Source organism: Terrapene carolina, unplaced genomic scaffold, assembly GCF_002925995.2.
Source record: "Terrapene carolina triunguis isolate 2854851 unplaced genomic scaffold, T_m_triunguis-2.0 Scaffold58, whole genome shotgun sequence".
Taxonomy (NCBI): domain Eukaryota; kingdom Metazoa; phylum Chordata; order Testudines; family Emydidae; genus Terrapene; species Terrapene triunguis.
In genome coordinates, this window is record NW_020664409.1 from 37,756,624 (window position 1) to 37,778,035 (window position 21,412).

Sequence of the window (21,412 nt, forward strand, 5' to 3'; positions counted from 1 at the left end):
TGCGGATACAGACTAACACGGCTGCTACTCTGAAACCTGTCTTTAAGTGAAGAGTTACTGTATAGGATAAAGGGGTGTCTACCTTGCCTTCTCCTTATATCCCCAAGAGTTCATTGTCTGTTCTCAGAGTCAGTATACCCCCCCCCCCACGACTTATTCTCTGATGTGCTGCCTAGTGATTTCACATCCCCTTCCTGCCCCTGTTGACTTTGTATGTAAATAACTCTCCCGCATTGGTTTAGCTTACAAGGTTAAATTTACATGGCGACAGAGACAGACAGACAAACATTTTCTGATAGGAAACTGGTTTCTCCACCTCTCCCATGATATAGATGTTAGAACAGAGTTTCAGTATACATATTGTGGAAGCAGAGAAAGAACTGACAGAAAGGAACTGCAATGCATGACAGTTAGTTAGCAAGAGTCAGGCTAACTGTAACCCTGATAACGCGAGATTTGTAGAAGCGAGGATTGTGTGAGGCGGGTGAGAAAGAACTGTGTGAGAAGTTATTGTGACCTTGTATAGATAAGGTGTAGAAGACCTTGTGTAGATAAGGTATAGAAAATATTGTATGTTGGCAAGAGTCAAAACAAGTAAGGAATTAAGATATCAAGATGGCCTATGTATAACAAAATGCAGCTGTCCCTCATTATTTCTGTAATGAAAGGTATAAATGCTTGCTGTAATTAGTTACCAGGGGGAGACCTGCTTAGCTCTCTCCCTCTGCACAATTGTGAGAGTTAATAAAGCATCTGACTTGCTGTACCCAAACAAAAAGTGAGAACTCAGTTTTTCTCCGACAATACTGAATATCCATCCATACATTTTACAATGATATTAATCACCAATGTGACTCTGGCTTTCATAAGACCTCACATGACTTTCTTTGGTGAACCAGAATGTACATACCAGAATCATAATAGCCTTATAAGCCCCTTGCTGGTTGGCATTGAGGGGTTTGTGGGTCAGAGGCTATAAGAGCAAAGTTAGCAACAGAGTAGGAGGTGGAAGGCAAAGGAAAAAGGTGTAAAGCCCATAAGCTTTCAGTACTCTCTCGTGTAGCCATCCTGTAACGAAGGGTCTATGGTTTCTCTTACTCAATGATGCGCTCAATAATGTATTACAAAGGGCAACACCCTGAACACCAGGTCACAAAGTTTGTGACTTTTCTCTCCCAACCTCCATCAGTAACAGCTGTTTTGTATTGGATTGACTGTGCATGTTCTTTAAGAGTACTGATCTGAACTTGTGCCATTCCCACAAAAAGCATTGATCCTCACATGGAGTTTGCAAAGCATACATTTCATTTCATTTAATCTGCCAACCGTAGTCACAAAGCCACTGAATGGCTGGTTTAATGAGAATGAGAACTGGGGGAAGTCTATCTCCTTATGCCTAGCAGTACTAGAGTATTCTATGCTGGGACTATCTGCTACTTCTGTCCTATCTCAGACCAAGAAAGTAAACACTTTATCAGAATTTAGGGTTTACCAGGTCAGATAAAATACCACGCTAATAAATTAGCACTGGCCATTTCAGGTCAAGAACAATGCCTTCTCATTTAAACCATACAACTTCCCCCTCCACTGCACTCTCCCAGAAGAGAATGGAGATTATCAGAACTTATATCCCCATTAAGGCATTATTTTTGTCCAAATTTGAGAATTTTTTGGAAATAAGAGATTTGCAATAGCAAACAGGCTTGCTCCCCTCAGCTCAGCTGACAGTGTCTGCCTGTTCCTTAAGAAATAAAAAAACAGCTTATGTGGGGAAAGTTATTTTAGCATTTTTCATCTAAAAATGCTTTCCTCACTTCACAATGCACCTACAAAATTCTACTTTTGAAGTGCCAGACATGAATATTTTTTCACATTTAACACAAATGAGTGTTTCTAACTGGATTAGCTAAAACCAACACACCATGCTCTCCCTGGGGGATTAACATTAAAACAGCCCTTCAACTCTCTCCTCCTCCAATCAACTCATGTAAGGGGATTTGTGAACCCAAGGAACAATCCACGGCTTAAGAGGATCGCAGATCACATGGGAGTTATTTTTAAGTGGATGCTTGTAATAAGTTACTTGGGTTTCTTAACTTGGGAACAGGTTTCAGAGTGGTAGCCGTGTTAGTCTGTATCAGCAAAAAGAACAGGAGTACTTGTGGCACCTTAGAGACGAACAAATTTATTTGAGCATAAGCTTTCGTGGGCTACCGATGAAGTGGGTTTTAGCCCACGAAAGCTTATGCTCAAATAAATTTGTTCGTCTCTAAGGTGCCACAAGGACTCCTCATTCTTTTAACTTGGGCCTTGGCTCCAGCAGCTTCTGTTGCTGGGGTCATCACTCTCCATATGGAGATTTATCAGACCTGAGCAGGTCTGGGGCTGGTTTTGGTGTTTGCATACAGGGAAGTTCTCCACCTCTTCATGCCTATGTTTTGTGTGGGAGTTGTAGACCCCATCACAGCAGAACACAGGAGATGTAAAATGGTAGCTTGAAGCCAGCTTTGTCCTCTTTCTTCCTAAATTCTGCATAGTGCAGGAATGGAGCATGAGGAGGAAGAGAGATCCTGGGGTGAAGCTTATGCATTATGCAGCTAATACAACCTAAATTACATTATGTAACCACAGAGTTAGAGCTTTCATACACTGATACAGTGCTCAAGCAGCTCAAAGTGACCTTCTCACCCTGCACATTCCATAATTTAAAATGTGTAGTCTATTTTATTCATCTTAGAACAACTTTTCTATACTTTAGACAAGCAGTGTGTGCACATGCACACACACTCACTCTACACTGCAATGTAAGCCCAGAGTTAGTGGGATTTGAGTCAGTTGACCCATGCCAAGGAACCCTGGGCTTGAGCATCTACACTGTATTTTAACCCTAAGTTAGGGCTCTTCTAACCCATGCTCTGGCACCCACACTGCAGTGCGCTGACCCAAGTCAAAGTAACTATATCCCAGAATCCCTAGCACCTCCTTCCCCCAAAATGTGGCCACTCCACCCCTAGGACTATGGTAAAAAAACTTTACTGCTCACGCTGCTCATTTCCAGGAAGCAGTTCACTTTGCAAAAGGCTTCATTGGTTCGCTTTCCATTGCAAACCCAGGAAGTTCTGTGATAGTGTGCTTGCAGATCAGTGATCTGAAGAGAATGGGTTATTGCTGACCTGAGTTGCTGCAGTTTGCAAAGAGGGGATAGCTTCAGTTTTCAATAGAGTGGATTGCAGATTGGTAGGATAGAGAGGACTAATGAAGTTGTCCCATTGAATTGTGGGATACTCCCAGGACTGAAGTCAAGCAGGGCTACATCTACATTGCAAACCAATAGGGCTCACACCCTGGATCCTGGCTTAACATGAACGCAGACCCTCTAGCCTTGCAAGGTCCTGGGACTCTGGGTACAAGCCCGGGGTTAGCACAATTGCAGTGTAGACGCAAGGGGGGGGGGCTAGGCTTGAGTCTGGTCTCAAGCATGGACTTGCATTGTAGTATAGATATACCATTAGGGGGTAAATGGTGCCATTATATGCTCTATTTGTAGTGAAATACTTCATGCAACCTCTCAAACTTTGAGGAAGGGAGGGGAGGCAAAAAAACCCATTATAGGAGCCCATCTATGAAACCAGAGAAGGGGGCGGGATGTAAAAAGCTAAGCTAAACTATCTGAGTAGAGCTATGCTGTCAATAAGTACATTAAAACTTCCTCTGTTTTGGGCTGAGTGTTTTGGTTGTATATGAATAAAATATATTTTGAAATCAGAGGCAAGGAAAAACCCAATCACAATGAAATGAAAGAGCAAAATAACACAAGAACCAAGAAATGCATATAGTGGCAAAGTCAAGGAGGCAGTGACTGGTAAATGTATCAAGGGTCAGTTAGATTTTTTTAAAATGGTAATATCCTAATTTTGCAGTCAGGTCAAGTCAAAGGACTATCTTTTAATCAAAAAAATTCTAGAAAGAATCTTAGGCTAACATTTGAGTTTAAACTACAATAAGAAGATGTGAAGGCAATAGCCAGAAGTAAGTTGTTTTTGCTTAGTAGACTTATTCTGCCCACATACACTGCAAAGGCGCAGAGGAAAATCTCTATTAGCCTTCGGGTATGCTGATAATTGCTATATTATTGTCTTTAATGGAGGGTGATAAACTGCCTAGTAGGAACTTGGAGGATGACTTTGCCTACACAGCCAGCTTTTGCTAAGCTGTGCACTGTGAATTCCAGGCATGATCATGCAGATAGAAAGTTGCATTGTCACTATGAACACAAAGGCCTTGTCTACACTGCAGAGTTTTGGTTGACAAAAGTGACAGACACTCAAAAATCGCTATGCTAAAAATTGGGATGTCATGTTCACACTCGCTCCGTGTTGGCAGAGCGTGTCCACAGTTGGAGCACTATCAATGGTGTGAGCAATGTACTGTCCAGCTCGACACCTTCTGCCACTAGGTGTTGTGGGAAGGCAGAGTGGATCAAGGAACATCTTGGGACCAGGCTCAATGTGTCATGATGTTTTGCTTTCTGTCCCAGCATTCCAGGGGCTTCCGGCTTTCTTTCGCGGCATTTTTCAATGGCCCTTGTTTGCTGTGCACCCCAGTATCTTTGTGAGAAGGGATGGATCCCGCGCTGCTCTCCTATGCTCTGACAACTGTCATGAAGACATTGTGGATGACAGTGCAGTTAATCACGAAGTTCCTAACTTTAGATTGCTTTGGCAGTCACACTACAGCTTCAGAGGGTGGACCATCACTTTTGGGCTCAGGAAACAAGCACTGAATGGTGGGATCATATGTCATGCAGGTGTGGGACGATGAGCAGTGGCTACAGAACTTTCAGATACGGAAAGCCACCTTCCTGGAACTTTGCAGAATGAGACCTGCCCTATTGGTAGAGAAGTGTGTGGCAATCGCTGTGTGAAAGCTGGCGACTCCAGACTGCTACCGGCAGTCACGAATCAATTTGAAGTCGGGAAGTCAATCATTGTGTTAATGCAAGTGTGCAGGGGAATTAATCGCATCCTGCTACGAAGAATCAATGGGAAATGTGCGTGAAATAGTGGACAGCTTTGCAGAAATGGGTTTCCCTAACTGTGATGGGGTGATAGATAGCATACACAGACCACCTTGTGATGGAGTACATCAGTAAGAAGGGGATACTTCTCCATGATGTTGCAGGCACTTGTGGATCACCGTGGGCATTTCACTGACATCAACTTGGGGTGGTCCGGAAGGAGCATGATGCATGCATCTTCAGGAACACCACCCTCAGTTTTCAGAATGGAGAGAAGTAAATAGTAGTGTTCCCCAGGGGTCTGTACTGGGCCCAGTCCTATTCCACATATTCATAAATGATCTGGAAAAAGGGGTAAACAGTGAGGTGGCAAAATTTGCAGATGATACAAAACTACTTAAGATAGTTAAGTCCCAGGCAGACTGCGAAGAGCTACAGAAGGATCTCTCAAAACTGGGTGACTGGGCAACAAAATGACAGATGAAATTCAGTGTTGATAAGTGCAAAGTAATGCACACTGCAAAACATAATCCCATTGTGGATAGTTCCCTGAAAACATCCACTCAATGTGCAGCGGCGGTCAGCGAACAGAATGTTGGGAATCATTAAGAAAGGGATAGATAACAAGGCAGAAAATATCATATTGCCTCTACGTAAATCCATGGTACGCCCACATCTTGACTACTGTGTGCAGATGTGGTCACCCCATCTCAGAAAAGTTATATGGGAATTGAAAAAGGTTCAGAGAGGGCAACAAAAATTATTAGGGGTATGGAACGGCCTCCGTATGAGAAGACTGGGACTTTTCAGCTTGGAAAAGAGACGACTAAGGGGGCATATGATAGAGGTCTATAAAATCATGACTGGTGTGGAGAAAGTAAATAAGGAAGTGTTATCTACTCCTTCTCATAACACAAGAACTATAGGGTCATCAAATAAAAATTAATAGGCAGCAGGTTTAAAAACAAACAAAAGGAAGTATTTCTTCACACAACGCACAGTCAACCTGTGGAACTCTTTGCCAGAGGATGTTGTGAAGGCCAAGACTATAACAGGGTTCAAAAAAGAACTAGATAAATTCATGGAGGATAGGTCCATCAATGGCATTTAGCCAGGACGAGCAGGGACAGTGTCCCTAGCCTGTTTGCCAGAAGCTGGGAATGAGCAACAGGGAATGGATCACTTGATGATTACCTGTTCTGTTGATTCCCTCTGGGACACCTGGCATTGGCCACTGTCAGAAGACAGGACACTGGGCTAGATAGACCTTTGGTCTGACCCAGGATGGCCATTCTTATGCTACAAGCGGGGACTTTCTTTCCAGACCAGAAGATTACAGTGGGGGATATTGAAATGCCCATAGTGATCCTGGGACTCCTGGTGTATGCCTTACAGCCGTAGCTTATGAAACTTTACACAGGAAACCTGGACAGAAGTAAGGAGCGGTTCAACAACAGGCTGAGTAGGTGCCAGATGACCGGGGAATGTGCCTTTGGCAAATTAAGGGCACGCTGGCGATGCCTTTGTGGCAGGTTAGACCTCAATGAGGATAATATTCCCATGGTCATAGCCACATGTTGTACATTGCATAATCTTTGTGAAGCTAAGGGTGAAAGGTTTACTCAGGGGTGGAATGTTGAGGCAGACCACTTGACTGCTGATTTTGAGCAGCCAGATACCAGGGCTATCAGATGGGCTCAACGGGGGCAATTAGAATCAGGGAGGCTTTGAGGCAACACTTTGAAAATGAGAACCAGTAATCTCTGTGATTGGTGCTGCAATGTTACATTACGTGTAGTTTTCCTAGGAAGCAATGACGACATTGGGGGCCTTACATTCCAGTAAGCAAATGATTACAGTGCCTGTGTATGTATTGGAAAGTTCCTGTTATCTCAATTTGTAGGAAACAAAGATGAGTTACTGTTCAAAAACTTTTCTTGTTTAATAAAAGCAACACCACACACACAGGCGCACTTGGTAGGAAAGGTGGTACCATGGAAGGGCAGACTTTCAGAGCTGTGTGTATGTCCAGCTATCATTTTGAAAGTTGTCCAAGAGGAAGGAGTGAAGGGGAAACCGAGAAGACCCGGAACCGGAAAGGACGGTGCAAGCAGAGGTTTTTTTGAGGGGAGGGGGCATGTAAAAGTTCTCAATGTGCTGCAGGGAGGGTGGGCATGCATCTACTCAGTCTGCAGCATTATTAAGGACTTCAGCATCTGTATTTGGTCCTCCATTACTTTAATCATCTGCTTAGTAGCTTCCTTTACAAACTTCTGATTTTCTTTTCTGTCCTGCCTTTCCGCTTCCCTCCACTCCTTGCATTCCCTTTTCTCTGCATTGGAGAAGTGCAGTACCTCCCAGAACATATCTTCTTTGCTCCGTTTTGGGCGCTTTCTTATCTGGCGGAGACGCTCGGCCAGTGTGTGGGGGGGGTGTTCCTGAAGGCCATATTTTCCAAAGCACAAGGAACAATGCACAGAAACATGACTGTTAAGTTCACGCATAACATTGAAACTTTTCAGCAAAATACACCTTTTGCAACATAACAATCACTTTCTCACTGACCCTTGGCAGGCACACATCTTGACGAACACCCAAAGCATGATGAGTGTTGGCTGGAGTTGGCGCTCTACATGGGGAAAAAGAGCACTCTGCAAGGGTTGTGGTGCAGCTGACTAGAGAAAAAATTCTCGCACACTTTTCCACAGGTTGGGGGTCATTGTAGCAGATCTCATTGCTGAGGGTAAGCAGGGAAGTGAGGGTACATCTACTACACACTTATGGCTTCCACCCTGATCCCTATGCTGCTCGCCTGTGTGCCGCTTTGGTCCCTGCACAAGTGATTGCCGAATGGTGTGGGAAAGTTTCCTACAATGGGGAAAGGAACAAAGCAGCTCTGCCAAGGAACCTTCGGCAGAGGATTGCTGAGTACCCTCCAGGAAACTTTCCTAGAGATCTCTCTGGAGGATTCCCATGAGATTTCGGCATGCATCAACACCCTGTTCAGCCGTAATGATTAGCTGCATGGGCAAATGTCCGGCATACAGAAACAGCCAGCCGTGTACATTTCTATACCCTGAACCCACCTCCGCACTCGTCAAACCACAGCCACTTACCAGGCATCTCCTTTCCTACTTCTTGCTTGCTGGAGAGCAACTGCTGAGACTGGCTAGACACCTCCGGAGTGGTGAACAGTTCCTGACTGACTGCCCCACTGGGAGCACCACATTGTTGTCTAACTCCACTTCTTCATCAATGACTTCGTCCTCCGGGTTCGGTTCTCTTTCCACCACCTCCAGGCCCGCCGAAGTATCCACAGGGCTCTTGGCAGTGGAGGTGGGGTTGCCATTGAGGATGGCACTGCAGCACTGGAGTGACTGTTTGCCTCCCTCGCCTTATGGTACGCCTGCCTCAGTTTCTTTATCTTCACTCTGCACTGCAGCGTGTCCCGATCATAATCCTTTTCACACAAGCCTTGACAGATCCAGGGCCGGCTCTGGCTTTTTGGCCGCCCCAAGCAAAATAAAACAAAAACAAAAAACAAAACAAAAACAAACAAAAACAGGGCGGCCAGAACGGCAAAGCAAAAAAAAAAAAAAAAGCAGGGGCGCTGCCACGTGGCCCCTCCCGCTGCGTCGCCTCCTGCCGCCTGCCGCGAGGGCTCCGCTCCTGTCGGCAGGGAGGGAAGGAAGAGGACTGCTCTGCAGGGCGCTCTGGTTCTCCGCGCCACCGCCCCCTACAGGGCGGCTGAAGCGGAACAAGAACAAAAAAACCCAAACAAACAAACAAACAAAAAAGCGGCCGTGCCGCCCTAGGATTGGGCGGAATGCCGCCTCCAACAATCTGCCGCCCCAAGCACCAGCTTGCTCAGCTGGTGCCGGCCCTGGACAGATCTGCCCGTAGATATCAAAATTCCCACAGCTCAAACACAGCTGGAACGGCACAGCCTCCTCTCCCCATATACTGATCAGATCCACCCGCACCACAGTGGTCCAAGCGGGAGAGCATTTGCTGTGATAACCCGCCAAGGTCACCTGGGAAGATGTGATGCGACCTCTCCATGCTGAGTCAACAGGAATTGGAATTTCAAAAATTCCCAGGGCTTCTAAGGGGGAGGGGAGCATGGTTGTTTACCTGGCTGCAGGGCAGTGGAGTTCAAATTGATGACTAGAGTGGTCAGATTGGGCATTATGGGACACCTCCTGGAGACCAAGTAGAGTGATAAAATCAAGCGTAGTGTCTACACTGGCACTTTGTTGACAAAAATTGTGTGCAGAAAGCCTTATGTCCCTCATCGGGGTGGTTTTATTTTGTCGGCAAAACAAGGCATTTTTGCCAACAAAAGTCGCATCGCAGTGTGTACGCATTCAGTTTTGTTGACAAAAACTGCCTTTTGTTGATAAAACTCTGTAGTGGAGACAAGGCCAAAAAGTCTTGCTATAAAATTTGTCACTCATGATGCAATACTTGCCAGAAGATACAGATGCACATCGTGTAAGAGGACAATAATACTTATGGGTTTGGTCTCCAGGAGAAGCCCTGCAGTAGGGAATTTTATTGGAAGGAGTACTGTTACATAACATTACTAATACCTATGGGATACACATACAGGTAGAGATATTCCAAGCAGTGAGGGATTTAGCCACGTTTTCTATTAATCATCACCTAAACCAAATGGTCAAATTCTGCTCTTCATTACATACATTCAACCCTATTTAGTTCCACGGCTGCACAGGTGTAACAGAGTACAGTTTCTTCCACAGTGTACATATAGTAGTGTCTAAAATTCATTGTCCTACAGAAGACATAAAAATCACTACCCTAAATAAATGAATTGTGAAGATTTCACACAAAGATGAAACATTTTTTTTTTTTATTAATTGATTTGACCACTAAACCAGAGTTGACTGGCAGAAGTGTTCAAAGACTTAGAAACCACAGTAATACATGGTACTAGTTTACTCCGTATTTTGGTTAAGAGTAGTAACATTCACATCACAAATACATCCAGGGATCAAAACTTGAAGTGGCAGAGAAGGAAAAAAAAGTTACTTCCTGATGTGACATGTACTTTTCAGCTATGCTAGCCTCAAATTAAAATATAAAACCACGAATAGGTTGCATTGAATCCAATTAAAAGTTGTGGGATGTTTTCCAGAGAAACACAGTAAAAATTTAGAAAATAGTTTGACCCCATGTGTTTAAGTACACCTCTACCTCGATATAACGCTGTCCTCGGGAGCCAAAAAATCTTACTGCGTTATAGGTGAAACCGCGTTATATCGAACTTGCTTTGATCCACCGGGGTGCGCAGCCCCGCCTCCTCTCCCCTCCCCCCCCCAGAGCGCTGCTTTACCATGTTATATCCGAATTCGTGTTATATCGGGTCGCGTTATATTGGGGTAGAGGTGTACTATAATAAAGACTACATGATTGCCTTTTAGTCTTGCTTTTTCTTTTACATCATCTTCAGAGTTACTTCTTTTCTTTAGTTAAAAAAAAAAACTTAGAGACAGTTTTCTTCCTTGAACACTTTGCACCCTGAGAGTTGTTCCTGAATAGTTCCAACTAAATCATATGCTGTTTGTATAGTAATATTGATCTATTCTGGGTATATATGCCTCCCCCACCCACCCCCCATCATCATAGTATTTTTAAACACCTCAACAACCCAATGAAATAAGGAAACACTATTATCCCCAGTGGCTTACCTACTTTCACACAGGAAGCCTGAAACAGAGCTGTGAACTGAACTTGGGCCCCAAACCACTGGATCATTCTTCCTCCATTAATATACCAATATAATATGTAGCTCAATTCCTATGTACCCAAATGATCATCAAAAGTCAGACGATGGATTCTCCTCAATATTCCCCAAATGAAATGAAATGCCAGGTCTGCAGTAAGACTAATGTAATGTTATAAACTAGAGCTGCCTGGACATTTTTCCAATTTTTTTTTTTTTTTGAAAATTGGAAAATACCAATTTGACAATCTACATGTTCTGCTGGAATTGTCAGTTTCATCCAATTGTCCAATGGAAACCTGCCTGATTTCCTGAAAGCTCACCCACCACCCCGCCTGGCAGGCTGCCTTAGACTCAGAGCCAGGTTCCTGGCAGTCCCGGCTGGAGCAGAGGCTCTCCAGGTTTCTAGGTTCCCCCCCTTGCGCAGGATTCTTGGCAGCCCTAGGAGCTTGGGCTCCAGCTGGGGCTTCCAGAGCCTCCAGGCTCTGCAGTAGCCCACCTGGCAGGCGAGCTGTCAGGAAACAAGGCAGGTTTCCTTGCCAGTCTTGTCAATCTCTAAGAAAAGCACTACCTGGAATCATACAGCTATTAAACTAAGAATTGTTATAAAAGTCAAACCTGGGCCGTTACGGGGGATTGATACTACACTGGCTGCCAATAACAAAGTTCACTTTTTGTTTCAGAATCATAAATAAATTAATCAGTACACATTATATTGGCCTATTCTGCAATCAGCAGTGTGGCCAATTAATAGATATCCCCTTTCAGATCACCCACCAAAGGCTTCACACAAAAACGTACAGCAAATTTGACTGCTTTGATTTCTAGATCCCATCCATTTTTTTGCTTCAAGTGTATGAAAAACAGGAAAGTGATTTGAAGATGTCACACTGTTTCAATATATGCTCCAGATTCAACTCTGGCAAAGAGGTTACATTGAGGACAATGAAACTGGCAGACAATCATCCAGGGGGGGAAAAAGGAATGAAAAACAATTCAGTTAAATCCCATCCCATTACTGCAGCAAAGCTGTAGGTGCCTGTTTCAAAAACATCTGTTCAGTTCAAATTGAACAAAAGAAATCATGTGCCTGATAATTCTACAGTGTATTTAAAGATTGATATCCCACCTTCTGTCACATATTAGCTATTTTCCCCCCATTCAACTTCACAAGAACGGATAACTATCCAGAATAGTAAGAACTGAAGCTAGAATATAGGTGCTTAGGACCACCCACATGCATAGATTTCACTTGCCATATTTAAGCACATATTGAATAAATGGCATTGAGAAAGCCAGCAAGGCACTCAGATTACATTGTTCTTGCTGTATAAGATAAGGAAATTAAAATCAATAATTTAGAACACAACCAACTCCACCACAATATGAGGAAAATAGCATAGTAGGGTCTAAGAGGACTAAATATTTATATAGATAATGCATGCCCAGTTATCGTACAGTTAAATATAAAGTTAGAAGAAAGGTTTCAGGATAGTGGCCAACCAATAGATGCTTGGAGTTCAGATGCAATCTCCCCCTCAAGGGACATGGTTGTTCTGGTTCATTATGGGGATTTTTTACACTTTTTTCTGAAATATCTGGTCTTGGCTGCTGCTGCTGGAGATACACCTAATGAACTTAGAATACTGCTCTGATCCAATATGGCATTTCATGTATTTTTACTCATAACACTGTTACAATGCAAAGTATCAAACTTTATCTACCCTTGATACAGATATTTGCCAAATACAGGAGTAGAAAAGGACTGTACAACCTCCCTTCAGCAGACATACATTTAAGAGAGAAAAAGCCAACTCTGTTTTGATCTATAGAGTGAAATTCATCCACTTATATCCTGTTCTCTCTGGGAGATTTTCCAATAGCACTATAACCTCCCTCAAAATGGCATTTACTGATCCCTTTAAATCCGCTCTTTCTGCTTCAAGCCATTACTGGGTCGATAAAAATTATGCACAGTGGGTATTTAGACAACAGGGATAAATACTGAATACTCCCAGAAGGGCAGCCTCAGGAGAAATGGGGCATTTCAACCAGTAACTGGAGAAGGGTTGACTAGACTGTAGTACTGTTTTGCTCCTGCTGAGTTTGTAAGATAGACAGACACAAAATGATCCCTATATGCTACCCAAGACTCCTATTATAGAAGTATTTCAAGCTTACTAAAAAGAAGCTGGTTAAAATTATTCATTGCAAATGTCTATTGCTAAGTTGGCCCCTTTTTGCACACTGATCCCAGTTTCTACAAGTATATTAGGTAGTCACAGACTAGTTTATGTGGACAAATTTCACACAAAGGCTTATTCATGAATTGTTTGCTTTGGCAGTTCATGGTGTGTGACTGGCCATCTCAGTCACATGATACTGCTTCTTTCTGTTCCCTGATTAGATTGACTTTTAATAAAAGCTTAACAAATGAGAAATACTAAATATGACACGTTAGGTATGTATCCCCCTGCTATTTGGAGGTTCCAGATAAGAGCAGGTTTCTCCGGTCCTTAAGGATCTGCCTATTAACCTGGCTGAAACATGAACAGTCTATAGGAGCAAGGAGCCTGACTGACATGCCCCGGGTAGCCTGCATATGATTGAGACTACCCAGGAACGAGTGATGGGTAGAGCTAGGCAGAAAAAGCTGTTCTATTTTGCAGAGGAAATCAATATTTTGAAATCTGATTTGGTTCAGATTTTGAATGAGAAACCAAAAATTTCAGAAGTCTCCATAAAAGGGAATCAAGCCACAGGCAGTCCATTTGGTGAGCAAGCTGGCAGGAAACCAGACGCTCTTGTGATGGAACCCTGCCTCGGTTCGGGTGGAATTTTGTGGAAGTTGAACCATCTCAGTGAAACATTTTGATTTTGACTAATTGGCAAATTCTTATAAAAATGTTTTGGCAGAATTGTTTTGATCAGCTTTAGTGCTGAGCCCAAACAGAGAGGGAGTTGGGGAGAAGAAAGTAAACTGCTACAGGAGGGGACACAGCTCCTCTGATGCTCTAGAAGGGAAGGAGAGAAGTGTATAGAGAACCCAGATTTATCCCAGGTAAGCTACAAAGTCACCAAGGAGGGAGGCATAAGTGGACTTTTCCATCCTCAGGAACCAGTGGTGCTCCAGGAGAGGGCATATGGCATAACTTTTGAGATGAATCATTCGTTCTGAAGTCAAAGAAAATTCAGCATTCATGTGTGTTTTCATGACTACCAAGCACCCATTGGAATATTTGCCAAACAATATAACCCCGTTAAAAAAACAACAATGAAACCAAGCTGCCAAAATTACAGCATCTATTCACAAATTATTTTGTAGTCTTCAGCCAGCTGTACTTACTGACTAAGCCACATTAAGTCATGTCAGGAGCCAGACACCAACTAAGAGGAGAAATTTTGGAGTTAAGGATCCTAACTGTATGTTTTGGAATGCTGGTGTGCTGTGGTAACTTTGCAGGGCTGGTGTGCAAGAGTGTGATGGTGTGGTGCTCATACACCCTGGTGAACAGCTCTGGGCCCAGAAGGCCCTGCCTAGCCACAGCCACTTGTCATGCTCACATTGGAGGTGGGGCTCAAAAGGGAGCAGCTCAGGTCAGTCTGAGTGCAGAGTCCTGCACTGCAAGCTCCTGAAGAGCAGCTGCTGGGACTCCATGTGGCAGAGACCAGGCCCCACTGCTGAGCCGCCATAAGCCCTTTACCCCACGGAGACCAGGAACGAAGGACTGCCACTAATAGAGGCAGAGCATAGAGAACTCCAGAAGGAATCCAGAAACAGACCAGTGGCATTGACGGAGGAACAAAAGCCAAGGTAGGAAGTGGCCCAGGCATAAGGCCATCTGTCCCTCAACCACATATCTGAGCTATTATTCACAGGGTCTTTAAATTTAAACAACAATGTAAAGGTGCGGGACTCACCCCTGCGGCGCCTCCTGCTGGTCATTGGGAATTAGCTCTCTTCCAGCCTGGGCACCCTCTGCAGGCCAGTGTCCCGCTTGTAGCTAGCCCCGTGTCCCTCCCGGGCCCTGGTGCCCCTTTACCCTGGGGCTGCCCCCTGGCAATACCCCCACCAGTTTCTATGGGCCTCCCTTCTCTGGGAAACCCCCCAACCCTCTAATCCCCACCTTGCCTCAGTCTGGGCTACTGCCAGTCATCACCAAGCCCCCGCTCCCTGGGGCAGACTGCAGTGTAAAAGCCACTCATCATAGGCAAGGGGATTCGGACCTGCTGCCTTCCTCTGCCTCCCAGTACCTCTATGGGCCTTAGACCAGGCCCTACAGCCTGGGGAGTTGCCAGCCTGGAGCTCCCCTGCTCCTCTGGCTCTCCCCAGCCCTCCTTCACTTCCAGTACCCTTTCTGCAAGCAGCCAGGCCCTGCTCTCTCCCAGCCTGGAGAGAGTCTCTTTTGGGCCTTTGGTTCACAGCCTTTTTATGCAGGCCAGCTGTGGCCTGATTGGGGTGAGGCCCAGCTGTGGCCCCTTCCCCAAGCAGCCCAGCTTAGCAGCTCTCAGTCACAACCTTCTCCCAGGGCTGACTTTAACCCTTTTTCTGCGGGAGTGGGGGAGCTGCCCCACTACAAACATTAAGAAATAGCTGGTAGATAATGTTTTCACCCCTCAGCTTTCAATTCATGCCACAATACTTGATGTTTTCTCTGAAATACATCAGATAGCATGGAGAATGGGCCAAACCCAGCAATCCTTACTCAGGCAAAACTCACACTGACATCACATAAAAGGCCACACTTCAAGGCTGTTGCATACACGTTGGCTTCAATGGAAGTTCTGCCCAGGTAAGGCCTGTAGCCATGCAGGGAACCCTTCAGGCACTGATGCCTCAAGTGCTGTGCTACCCCATACAGGTCTGATCCCCCACTCTCTGCTCAGTTCAATCCAGCACACCAGACAACAGTGCTCTAGTAAGTTAAGAAAAGTGTGGGGGGCATGCTTACTCTCGCCCTCTGGGAGGCCTTCATCCTCTCTTACTGAAGACACTTAGTATGATGCACCTGCTCAGTCATATCAGACTGTCCCTTCTGGCAAACCAGAGGAGGTGGCTCCTGAAAGAAGCTGGTAGCTCTGCTTCTGAGACCCCTTTAGCTGCTATTCTTCCCCTTTCCTTGCTATACACAAGGGCAGGAAGCATGAACAGAGAGCAAGAAGATGATTCCAGGTGCACAGAGCCGTGGGAGAGAGGAGCAGAGGACAGAGGAGTAGAGTACATGGTAGAGTTGGAAGCTGAGATCACTGATTCAACAGATGGTTCAGGAAAGATTTGAGATCAGCGAGTCACTTTCAAAACTGGGTGTCCTTAGAGGTGCGAGTGACAGAGCAAGTGTGAAAAGCTAAATCAGAGTGGACACAAAGGTGCTTGGGGAAGACCAGGTCAAGAGGACACTCATAAGGCGAATGTGGGAGTCATAGCACTGTTGAAAAATCAAAGATGTGAGGGGCTGGTGAGTGAGTGAGATCAAGCTATAGAAGAACGTGGAATTAGGTCCAGTGAGAGAATACATGAGCACTTGGAGGAAGAGGAGAGATAGCAAAGAGTGTATTCTAATGAGGAAAAAAATGATAAGAGTGGAAGTAAATATCTAACCTGTAACCTAGCAGGGGACAGAGTGCTAATGAGCATGTAGTTTTTTGCTTCCCTACAAAAATCCAAAAATGGTTAGGAGGCATGTAACACCACAACTAGAAGAGCCTTTGAAACCAGAGTAGAACATTTATATTAGCAAGAATGTGAAGTTTAGCAGATGCTCCAGCAATTTACCAGGCTTCAAGTAAGATATACTAAGAAATTGAAAGTTCAGTGCTGTAGGAGCAGATAGTCTAACAGGCCAGCTCTAGGTTTTTTGCCACCCCAAACAAAAAAATTTTTTGCTGCCCCACACCCCATCCCTGGGCTCCCCCCGCCCCCCTCTGCCGCCCCAGCCCTGGGCTCTCACCACCCCCCCAGTGCCCCCCCGCACCCCCCCCCCCCCCATCCCTGGGGTCTCCCCCCCCCCCCCCACCAGTGGCCTCTCTCACCCCCTGTCGCCCCAGCGCTGGGCTCCCCACACCAGTGCTGACTCCGCCCGCTCCCCCCTCGCCTCCAGCCGGTCCGGCGCTGGCAGGGTCGGGGTAAGCAACAGGGCTCCTGGGCCACGCCTCACTACAGATTCCCTCCAGCCAGGGCTCCCGCCTCCAGGACCGGCCGGAACTCGGGAGGGCAGAGCGGGGGGGACTGCCCCGGCAGGGGGCTGAGGAGCCGGGGCAGGGCAGCCCCAGAGGGAGCGGAGCCCTGACAGCGGGCCCCGCATGGCAGCGCCCCAGGCACCGGTCCCCTCCATGTCCCCACTGCTGCTTCTGGACGCCCTGCCGCAGCCCCTGGGAGGCTCGGGCCCTGGCTGCGGCACCTGCAGGCAGCTTCGTGTGCCAGGGTTACCATATTTCAGCAAGCAAAAAAGAGGATGGGAGGAGCCCCGCCCCCGTCCTGCCCTAGCCCCGCCCCTGCCCCTTCCACTCCCTCCCACTTCCCGCCCCCCTCAGAACTCCCAACCCTCCCCCCGCTCCTTGTCCCCTAACTGCCCCCCAGGACTCCACCCCCTACCTAAGCCTCCCTGCCTCTTGTCCCCTGACTGCCCCCTCCTGAGACCCTCCCCCCATCCTAACTGGCCCCCTAGGACCCTACCCCCTACCTGTACCCTGACTGCCCAAAACCTTATCCACACCCCCCAGAAAGCCCCCCCCCGAACTCCTAACCCCCCCATCTCTTGACTGCCCCCTCCAGAACCTCCCTGCCCCTTCTCTGACCCCCTGGCCCCCTTACCCTGCCACTCGTCCCGGCACGCTAGGCAGCAGGGGAGGAGGAGCGGGGGAGGAGCTCCAGACTGCCGGAGGCGATCTGTGAATGCAGGGAGGGAGGGAGTGATCTCTGCTGCAGGGGAAGCGGAGGAGGGGCTCTCTCTGGCTGTCGGAGCCCCATGTAAGTGGCAGGATCCGGCCGGCCGCCCTGTTAGCTGCGCGTGCTCTGCATGGGGGCGGGGGAAGTCCGGACATTTACAAATTCCCCCCGGACGCTATTTTTAGCTCAAAAAGCCGGACATGTCCGGGGGAATCCGGACGAATGGTAACCCTACGTGTGCCCCACGGGGCGGCCCCCAGCCGGAGTGTACGGCACTCGGAGCCCACCCGTCCTAGCCACAAGGTGCGGGCGCTTCTCCCCGACACAAACCGCAGCGGCCCCAGGGCGCCCCCCGCGCTGCTGCCAGGGCCGGCTCTAGGCTTTTGCCGCCCCAAGAAAAAGAAAAAAAAAAAAAAGATGGCTGGAATGCCGCCTCAAGCACGTGCTTGGTTTGTTGGTACCTAAAGCCGGCCCTGTCTTCTAAACTCAAACCTAGCCAGTTTTCAGTCACATAGCCGCTGCATGCAGACATGCTACTTGTACATTTTGAGCAGGACACCGCAAAGGCTAAAACCAGTTCTGCTTACAGCAAAAACATTTGTCCCTAAAGACTCTTAGAGTGACAGTTCAGAAGAGTGCACAAAGCATGCTTTACATTTTTTTAAACAACCCAAAAATAAAGCCATTTGCAGATTAAAAATCTCTAGCTGTCTTAGTAGCAGCACGCTGCTACTGATACGATTAAAGAAGCACACAAAAGCTTTTTGAAGATAGTTGTCAACTATGGATTCTCCAAAACTCCAAGCTAGTTCATTGCCAAAAAGCCACAGGTATACAGAGCATAAAGTAAAAAATCCAGCTGAAGAGTAAATTCAACATCCATATTAGAGTAATCTCAAATTGCACTGTATGTTCACAAGTGTTTCAAATTATTTTACTTAGTAGCAACATTTAAGTGACTATATTTTTAGAAGAGAGACCATAACTGGGGACAATAAGCAACAGAGAGGTGCTGTAAAGGAGATACAGGTGTTTGGAATAAAAAGAGTTGCTTTTTAAATGGGGCGGGGGGGTGTCTCAGGGTTGAAGGGAGAGAAAGGAAGGGAGGACTTAAAGCCTTCTCTTCATGAGACAACATGTCACTCAGATGAAACTCAGAGAAAGCCAAAATCTGTTTTACGGAGATCCTAATGTGTTAGTACAACAGTGGCACTCCTGCCTGCATTTATGTTTCTTCACGCAGACCACTTAGGGCATATCCACACTTACCGGGATCGACACTGCAGCGATCAATGCACCAGGGGGCGATTTAGTGGGTCTAGTGAAGACCTGCTAAATCGACCGCAGATCGCTCTCCTGTCGATTCCGGTATTCCACCAGAATGAGAGGAATAAGGTAAGTCGACGAGAGAGTGTAGATACCGCAGTAAATTGACCTAAGCTACGTTGACTCCAGCTACATTATTCACGTAGCTGGAGTTGCGTAACTTAGGTCAACTTACCCCCGTAGTGTAGACAAGGCCTTAGGTAGCTGCTCGACAAACGCAAGTCATAGCATGGGGCAATTCCTTGATACATATGCTGATTACTGCACTGTAGTATAGAGTGTTAGAGTCCGATTCCACTTCCCTCTCCCCATAAAAAACCCACACCACACCCTCTCAACAAATCATTCTTTTAGCTTAAAGCAGCAACTTAAAGCAATGGAGGCAATACAGTTAAGAAAACTATTTTACCTGTAGGATGTTCTTCAATCCAGGCCTGCAGGTACATGAAGAGGAGTAGACCTGCTACTCCAAACATCAATACAGTCACAAAGACTTGTCTCAGGTTCATGACCCTGTCAGAGGGCTGCATTTCAGCTCCTTTCAGAAAGCTGCATGATTCACTTTCCAATAGGTTCTTAATTTAGCTGTATCTTCTTTAGCATCCTTTCCTTTGAGACAGCAACCTGGAATAAAAAAAGGACACAAGAACTAGCTGTATCTCTTAAGTGGCTTTTCTTCAGGAGAACCTGTATAAATACAAAGCATAATGGTTACGTAAGCTACTAAGCGAGGGGGACTGGGAACACTTGAGTTTATGTCCATAGTCCTAACAATTTTTCCATAATACTGACACTTCCCTAATGAATCTCAAAGAGAAATCATTTTTTTCTGGAGTGAAGGCAAAAATCCATTACATAAAGCCAGAGTATTCGTGCTCTGTGAATGTGCAATATGGAGAGTCAAGGGAGGGACAGGAAATCAACCCCACAACCTGAAGCCAAGTCCAGAAGCTGACATACAGCTCCCCACAATCTGTCATTTCATCCTATTAACTATAAAACTAAAGGACATAGTGCCTCCATAGCAGTTGTGGAGAATGTTGCGTTACTAAATCCATGCAGTTGAGAATCTTGTGGCTCCTCTTCTTGCTCCAGTCCAGTCTTTTATAGACTACACAAGGCAAGTGTGAAGACCCTTTCCACAGCAAGTAAGGGACCGACAGTCACCCTTGCACAGCTGGTCAAATGTAGCCTTCTCTAAACCAGTAAGAACCTATATCAGATTACATAACCCAGCCTGAAGTGACAAGAACTAATGGAATTTTGAATCTGGCCACTTTGCAATCATTACTAATATACGGGGGAGGGAGAAGAGAAACAGACTAAAAGCCTGAGTCTTGCCACCGACTTCCCTGGTAGCAGAATCAAGTCCAAAACTTGGCTGAAAAATTCTTATTTCTTGTATGGCACAGAGCCACAGGAGAAGGAAATTGTTCATTTAACAACCATCACCTGCCACTAAAAAGCTGATGTTAAGAGTTCATCAAAGTAAGGTACAAAAGGTTTTGTACAATATAAATGTAAAGCTTCTTAAAGTGAATTAGAATGTGCTGGATTTTGAAAGCAATGGAGTACAATGTAGAAGTAAATGTTAAATTAGATTGCAGAGCAAATAAAAATATTCTGAAATTCAGTACAATGAAGCACTTGTAAATGAATATCTGATAAAATACACTTTTAGCAGACTAAAGCAAAAATACAATGAAAACTTAAGCTTTCAGAGGACACAAGTAACCAACTGAAGCAGTGTTTTAAATGAGCGCTCGGTTAAAGGAATAAGTCTATTCCTAGTGTGTGCATGTTTGTGGAAACAAAAAAGTAGCAGGTATTTAACAAGTCATACTTGAATGACCAAAGCATTATATATGCTTTCCAGAGAAATGCAGAGCTTCATGTGATTCACAAAAAGAAAGAGAAAATATGAACCTATTTCAATAACTCAGTGCTTTCACACATATAAACTTTGACTTTACTGTGTATGAAAACTTAATCTTTCACCCAGCACATTTTAGCATGGACATACCTATTGTTTATGGGAAGCTCATGCTAAATTCTAAATGTGTGTTAAGTAAAGTGATGTTCAGAACTTGAACATACTATGTCAAGTATAATTTTTTCCTTTCAACTCTGTGCCATTAAAATTAGGGCTGTTGATTAATCACAGTTAACTCACGTGGTTAACTCAAAAATTAACTGCGATTAAAAAAATGAATCATGATTAACTTCACTGTTAAACAAGAGAATGCCAATTGAAATTTATTAAATATTTTTGGATGTTTTTCTACATTTCTATTACAACACAGAATACAAAGTATACAGAGCTCACTTTTTATTATTTTTGATTACAAATATTTGCACTGTAAAATGATAAAAGAAATCCTATTTTTCAATTCACCTCATACAAGTACTGTAGTGCAATCTCTTTATCGTGAAAATG

General features: G+C 45.3%; 1 protein-coding gene across 3 annotated transcripts in view; it reads right to left on the minus strand.

The window, feature by feature from the left end:
* CHST9 (carbohydrate sulfotransferase 9) overlaps window positions 1–21,412 on the minus strand; it is a 255,515-nt gene that overhangs the window by 83,936 nt on the left and 150,167 nt on the right. For all 3 annotated transcript variants that reach the window (XM_026647334.2, XM_026647332.2, XM_026647333.2), the window contains one exon: window positions 19,385–19,599. In XM_026647334.2, coding sequence (XP_026503119.1) covers window positions 19,385–19,505 — 121 coding nt within the window. In that variant the 5' untranslated portion in view covers window positions 19,506–19,599. The remainder of the gene's footprint in view (window positions 1–19,384; window positions 19,600–21,412) is intronic.